The following is a 7,348-nucleotide window of genomic DNA, read 5'->3' as shown; positions in this document are numbered from 1 at the left end:
GTTGCAAAGGGTTATACTCAGACTTATGGAATTGACTACTCTGAAACCTTCTCCCCAGTAGCCAAAATCGATACAATCAGAGTTCTTTTTTTAATAGCTGCCAATAAAGGTTGGCCTATTCATCAATTTGATGTAAAAAATTCCTACCTTCAAGGAGAACTGAACGAGGAGGTCTATATGGATGCTCCACCGGGATTCAATGAGAATTTCAAGGCTGGAGAAATATGTTGGTTAAAGAAATCTCTGTATGGGCTTAAGCAGTCTCCTAGAGCTTGGTTTGGAAGGTTTACCCTTGTTATGAAGAAACATGGCTTCAAATAAACAACTCTGATCATACCCTATTTTTGAAACGTAGGGGCAGTCTTGTGAGATGTTTAATTATCTACGTTGATGGCATTATACTTACGGGAAACGATGAAGAGGAAATGTCAGTGTTAAGAGATAAACTGTTTTCGGAATTCGAGATGAAAGATCTGGAAAGATTGAAGTATTTTCTTGGAATTGAAGTTCTGAGATCTAAATAAGGGATATTTATCCGTCAGAAGAAATATATCCTTGATCTGCTAGCCGAAACCGGAATGATTGAGTGCAAACTGACGGACACCCCAATGGTGTTTAATCACGGCCCTACACATGGAAGATGAAACAAAACTAGCAGATAAGGAGAGATATCAACGAATGGTGGGAAAACTGATATACCACTCCCACACTCGTCCAGATATAGCTTATGCAGTAGGAGTGGTGAGTCAGTTTATGCACCAGCCCCTAGCGAGACACATGGAAGCAGTATTAAGAATCCTCAGGTATCTCAAGGGAACAACAGGTCATGGTATAGTGTTTAAATCAAATGGGCACCTAGAAATCCAAGCTTATACAGACGTCGACTGGGCAGGGGATAAAGGAACGAGAAGGTCAACCTCAGGATACTTCACCATGGTCAGAGGAAATCTTGTTACCTGGAGAAGTAAAAAGCAAAAGGTAGTCGCCCTATCTAGTGCAGAATCCGAATTCCGAGGGGTTGCATGTGGCCTAGCAGAGATTTTGTAGATTCGCAAACTCCTAACTGAGATTGGCTTTCTTCCTACTACAGCAACCAAAATCAAGTGCGGCAATAAAGCTGCTATACAGATCTCAGAAAAACCAGTCCAACATGATCGAACAAAACATGTGGAGGTAGATCGACACTTAATCAAGGAGAAATTGGAGGAAGGTATCATAGAGCTCCCATATGTATCGTCAAAAGATCAACTCGCAGATATTCTTACAAAAGCTGTTAACGGGAACGTGTTTAGTAGCTGCTTGAGTAAGTTAAGTATTGGTGATCCCACTGCTCAACTTGAGGGGGAGTGTCGGAAAGTAAATGATGTGTCGTAGTGTATGGGCTAAATGTGTAACTTGGTGTTCTATATAAACACCCTTCTTTGTAATCCTAAAAACTGTTCAATACAATTCAAACCCATTACAAAAATTATTCTCTATACCGGTTAACACGTTTTTCCTCTTTTCTACAATGTGAATGGGGCAACTCGGATTGGTGGTGACATGGCTAGTCAGCCATCGTCCATTACCTCAGTGTCACACCAATCAACCAGAATCCATTACCTTAATATTGCATCAAGTTATAATTTTGAAACGTTTGGTGTCCGATTTTATTCCGGTTTATATCATGTCAAAATGGTAACAAGTGAAAATTTTCGGATTAACACACTTTGCCACTAATGTAAATAGAAATAATTGGTGCTTCATGTAAATGAAACATACGATTAATATTCTTTTTGGGTAAAGATACGATTAATATTCTTTTTACATACTTTGCCACGAATGTTAACAGAAATAATTGATGCTTGATGTAAATAAACAGAATTAAATGGTGCTTCGTGTAAATGAAACTTGCCAAATAATTAGTACGAATACAGTAAGTAATACGTTTGTTTATAGTATGTAGATACTTTGAAAGCCCAAAAAGAAAGTAGAGTATTTATTAATGTGTTAAAGTGGCAGTGTTGTATAGAAAAGACCAATGGTAGATGGAGGTTGCCCAAAGATAGATCACCCCAGGGTTTCCATTTTCTTCACACATTTCTCTTTTGAGAACTCATTTCTCTCTCTCCCCCCTCTTATTTTATCTATATTCAAAACACTAGTTTCATGAATTAAAAGAACTTCTAAAAGTGGGTGTTCTCTTAACCAAGAGTAGAATTGTTGCAGAAAGGAAAAAAACACAAATAAAAAACATCTTTTTTTACTAATAATCATGGGAAGAGGGAGAGTAGAACTGAAGAGGATAGAGAACAAAATTAACAGGCAAGTTACTTTTGCTAAGAGAAGAAATGGGCTTCTCAAAAAAGCTTATGAACTCTCAGTTCTTTGTGATGCTGAAGTTGCTCTTATCATCTTCTCTAATCGTGGCAAGCTATATGAGTTTTGTAGCAGCTCTAGGTATAATATTTTTGTGACTTTTGTTTTCAATCTTTTCAGTTGTACGTGTGTGTGGTTTTATTTGTTGTACAGTTTTATAAACAAAAAAAGTTTGAGATCTTTTGATTTGTTTTGTAGATTTACATATGATCTATGTATTTCTTGCTTCTAAAATCTTGATCATCTTTTAAAGTCTTTAAAATCTCATAAAATTCAAAAGATTCATCCTGGCCATGTTAAATATGAGAATTCTTGTAAAGATCTGCTATTTTATTATATTTTTTCGTGTTCTAAAGTTTTTGATTAAGAGAATTTTAACATTTTTACGTACTAATCGAATATATGTTATCAAGGATTTGGTATCCAGGGTTTTATTTAAGTTTTTCTTGGTTTTTATAAGTTTAAACTATTTACTGGATTTTTGATTATTTTTTGATTATATCTAGAACTAGATCCAGGGTTTTGGTGTGTTGTGTAAATCAAAAAAATAAAATAAGATAACCACTGTTCAGATTTATTTTCTTTCCTGTTAGATTTGATGTTATATGAGAGAAGAGATCAGAAAAGGCTGCAAAATTGCATATCATTTGAAACCCTATGATTTTGCATATCAAATTTTTAATTTTGAACCCTAGCTAATATTTATTTATTTTACACTGTATTTTATTAAAAACATTAATACCTTCATTTTGTTTAGGGATTTTTTTTTTTTTTTTTTTTTTTTGTTATTGTGGGTAAATTTAATTGAAACAAAGAAAAAAGTTCAATCTTCATCTTTTCTTCTCATGTTGCTCTAACAGACGCTCCAAGCTGTTTATTATATATTTATATCTTAAAACATTTATATCTTAAAACAAAATAAAATGATCTTCATCTTCATTTATGTTCGTCTTCACTTTCTTTCTCCAAAAACTAAAAAATTCGAAAGGAGCACAGATCCAGTCTACTAACATAAAATAAAAATTTATACAAATCAAGCTGATCAAATTCAAGTGTTAAGCTGTTTATAACCTGAAAATAACCCCATAAGAATAAAACAGTTGTTAAAAAATTGGTTCTTTTTGTTACCTTACATCTTTGTCATAAATATGACATATGTTATTGGAATTTTACAGTCTTTGAAGCATGGTGACTTTTAGTAGGAAGGATCAAGAATCTTTACCTATTTCTTTCACTTTTATGACCATGATTATGCATTTGGGTTCCTTCTGCTAGAAAATATTTTAATAATATAGCATACTGTTAGTGGCATACCATTTTGGGCATTATGCATAACCCAGAAGAGAAAAGACATACATTTGGAGTATAATTTTATTTTCTTCTGTTACTAATTTTTGTTCATGATTCTTCCATTTTAAGCATGGTGAAAACCCTTGAGAAGTACCACAGCTGTAGTTTTGGATCATTGAAAGCCTCCCAACCAGAAAATGAGAGCCAGGTTTGTTGCTAATTGTCCAAAGATTTCTATTTTGACTTCATCATTAACAAAATATTTTGACATACCATATTCAACAAAAAAAAAAGATACCCTTTTTTTCTTTGACTTGTAGCATCACCTAGGTGTATAGATGCACCATGATGAACAACTGAGCCATTGATGCAAAATTATGATTAGGGTACATTGAAGAATCCTTTGGACATCCATATAAAAACCATAAGATAATAAGATGAGTTCATCATGGTGTTTTCACATATGATAAATTTATACAGTTTTATATATATGATATGATGTGGGACAAGAAATTTCAGTATTATGATGATCCATACTTGACAAACACAATTAAATATTTGAGCAGTACAATTACCATGAATACCTAAGGCTAAAGGCAAGAGTGGAGGTTCTGCAACGGTCTCAAAGGTATAACACTGGTTCCAAATTTTACAGATGTAGAGTTAAGTTCTTCAGTGTTTTATAATCCAAAAACTAGCTATTTGTTTGATTTATATTAACATTTTCAGTTTTAAAAACTCAAAAAAATATTTGTTTGATTTCTTTATTCAACATGAAATACTATTGTTATAACATGCTTAATAAATGACTTTACAGAGATGTAGAGTTCTTCAGTTTTAAAAAATCCAAATAATGTTTTTTGATTTCTTTAATCCCAAGAAAAAAAATATTGTTGTAACATGCTTAATACCGTAGTTAAAATGATCTTACAGATGTAGAGTTTTTCAGTTTTTAAAAAATACAAAAAAAAAATAGATTTATTTTCTTTAATCTCGAAGATTAACAATTGATGTAACATGCTTAATATGGCAGTTAATATGATTTTACACAGAGTTCTTCAGTATTTTGAAATCTAAAAACTATTTTTGATTTCTTTAAACAAAAAGAAAAAAAAAATATTGTTTTAACATGCTTAATACGTAATTAAATGATTTAACACATGTAGAGTTCTTCAGTGTGTAAAATCTAATAGTATTTTTTTATTTCTTTAATCCTAAAGAAAACATATTGTTGTAACATACTTAATATCATAATTATAATGATCTATGCAGAAATCTTCTTGGCGAAGATTTGGCCCCATTGAACACTAAGGAGCTAGAGCAACTTGAGCATCAACTGGAGACTTCTTTGAGGAAAATCAGATCAACTAAGGTACAGACTTGAGCCCAGAATTAACAAAAGCAATATGGTCTTATTTCGATAACATATCACGTGTTCGTACACATAGAAATATAACGTTATGCAACTAAGGTTGGAAGATCATATGAACTCTTTAACTGTTTCGTTGTTTATCTGTTGTCTATTTTTCAGACTCAATCCATGTTGAATCAGCTTGCTGAGCTACAAAGAAAGGTATATATATGTCCATGAATGCAAATTGATTATACTACAAGCATGAAAGTTGTCTAATAACTAGTTTCTTTATATATTCTTGTTTTCTTACTTGTAATTATTCCCATTTTGCAGGAGCAAGTTCTTGCTGAAACAAATAAAGCCTTAAGGAATAAGGTAACAACTTTTCTTCCTTCAAAACACCCTAACCAAATTCTTATACCCTCCATGATTAAAGAATTGATATTTGGGCAACAACACATGTAGAAAACTATGGCAAAGGTCGTCTGGCGATGTTAATTACTCATGAATGTTTTAACTTTCGCGTGGAATCTCCATCAAGTCATTAGTTTAAATCTTAGAAAATGAAACAGATTTATATCATTTTAGATCTAAAAGTAATACTTTCATAGATTTTCTGAAAGTCTAACAAGTAGATTTAGTTAAACCATGCATATATTAGTTTACAACCTTAAAATTAATCTTTTTATACACCTACTATAATAATAACTTTATTAATGAACTATTTTGTGCAGCTTGAAGAAAATGCTCAGGAGTTTCCAAGGCAAATGTGGGAAGCTAATGCACAAACAATCCCCTATAATCCCCTTCCTACACACTCTGATGAGTTCTTCCAGCCTTTAGGATTGAACACCGCCATGCACAACAGGTTCACTTTTCTCGATTTCGCATTAAAAAACATACAAAAGATGGATAAAATCACGCTAGTTTTTTTTTACCAAAACTGACTCCTTTCAATGTTGTGTATATCTTTAGTTTCAATGGATTGAGATACAACCCTATCGGCTCGGATGAGATGAATGTTGCTGGTGTCAATGCCAACAATCATAATGGATTGTTTCCGGGTTGGATGCTGTAGTTGAAGAAATGTGTAACCCTAATTTTCGCAAGGGTAAAAATAAGGTAATATCTTGTCTTAGAATGAAGCTTGTATCATGTTTTTTGGTTGTTTGTATTATGTGTGTTTATGCAAGTTGTAATTATTTTTCGAAGCGATCGAAGACTTCATAAGTCGTTGAGAGGACGACGATGCCTTCGATTTGAACACACTATGGATTATTGGCATGTATGTCCTTAATTGCATAAGATTTGAAGTATTTTGGATTTGTGAGATAATTATTTTTGTTTACTATATATCTTTTTCCATCTATGTTCATTTCAAGATAATACTACTGAACTTGTTGCTTTACTTCTTTCCTTGTCAAACATATATGGAATAGTATGTCGGTTAGAAAATGAGACATATGGGAAATTTCTAACAACTTTATATATGTCCTTATATATAAACCAATTTTCAAATTTTTATATCACCTAATTTATCTTTATATAATATTTTTGTTCAGTTTGTTTAGTTTAAGAGTAATTCATTTGATTATAATTTTTTTAACATGTTTAATTAATGTTGATACATATTTTCCGTTTTAATAAACCTTGTTTATAATCATATTGTTTTACATGATTTTTATTTTATATATATTATTCATTTTATTTAATTATTCAACAGCCAACATCAGTAATAACATTTCTCACTAATATAAAAGTTAATTTAACTTTTTAGAGGTTATATATGTGTAGTGGTAATAGCGTCCCCTTCAAATGAAGTCTTTTCATTGACTACTCAATGGGTTCCACACGCGGATTTTTGCACCTTCCTCTCGCGCCCGTACGTTGCCACACTCATGGGTGCCTTTGATGCCCGCCTTTGTACATTTAGTGTTTAACACCCCTTAAGTTGATATGGCCAGGGCCAGTTTTGAACATGTGCAGGGTGTGCGCCGGCTCAGGGCCAAAAACGCAAGAGGGCCCGTAATTATTTCAACGTTTTACATATATATATAATTATATGTATATATAACATCTAATTATCAGAGTAACTCCTAACTGTCCATAGCTCACTTGGTTAACGTGTAGTATTTTACCTGTCGGGTCTCTGGTTCGATTCCCACATTTTGTTTTTTATTTGTATCCAGCATATCGTCAAATCTTTTATGACTGAGAGTAATCAGTAACAATAAATGAGTGACGATTGGTTGGTTCATTTGTTCTTTTTTGCACATAGAATCAAAGAGTCCGACTATTTCCAATCTGTCTTTTTTTTTTTCCTTTTCCACATTAGTTATATCTTCT

The 7,348-nt window shown here is 32.5% G+C and overlaps 2 protein-coding genes across 3 annotated transcripts; both read left to right on the top strand.

Moving 5' to 3' along the window:
* Positions 1 to 633: 633 nt before the first annotated feature.
* On the top strand, positions 634 to 1,047 carry LOC110892782 (secreted RxLR effector protein 161-like). The gene has a single exon (XM_022139933.1). The coding sequence runs from the start codon at positions 634 to 636 to the stop codon at positions 1,045 to 1,047; it is 414 nt and encodes a 137-aa protein (XP_021995625.1).
* Positions 1,048 to 2,018: 971 nt separating this feature from the next.
* Positions 2,019 to 6,355, top strand: LOC110917628 (agamous-like MADS-box protein MADS2). 2 transcript variants are annotated; one of them, XM_022162127.2, is made up of 9 exons: positions 2,019 to 2,439; positions 3,778 to 3,856; positions 4,215 to 4,276; positions 4,921 to 5,020; positions 5,180 to 5,221; positions 5,336 to 5,377; positions 5,737 to 5,870; positions 5,978 to 6,124; positions 6,215 to 6,355. In XM_022162127.2, exons 1-8 carry the CDS (start codon positions 2,255 to 2,257, stop codon positions 6,078 to 6,080), a joined length of 747 nt encoding a protein of 248 aa, XP_022017819.1. In that variant the 5' UTR covers positions 2,019 to 2,254; the 3' UTR covers positions 6,081 to 6,124; positions 6,215 to 6,355. The 2 variants fall into 2 exon arrangements, with proteins under 2 accessions (XP_022017819.1, XP_022017817.1); XM_022162125.2 differs by having other exon boundaries at positions 2,020 to 2,439; positions 5,978 to 6,355.
* Positions 6,356 to 7,348: the final 993 nt, after the last annotated feature.

The sequence above is a fragment of the Helianthus annuus genome, chromosome 2, assembly GCF_002127325.2.
Source record: "Helianthus annuus cultivar XRQ/B chromosome 2, HanXRQr2.0-SUNRISE, whole genome shotgun sequence".
Taxonomy (NCBI): Eukaryota; Viridiplantae; Streptophyta; class Magnoliopsida; order Asterales; family Asteraceae; genus Helianthus; species Helianthus annuus.
The sequence above is the reverse complement of the archived record's forward strand: the minus strand, read 5'-3'. Positions and strand labels throughout refer to the sequence as shown.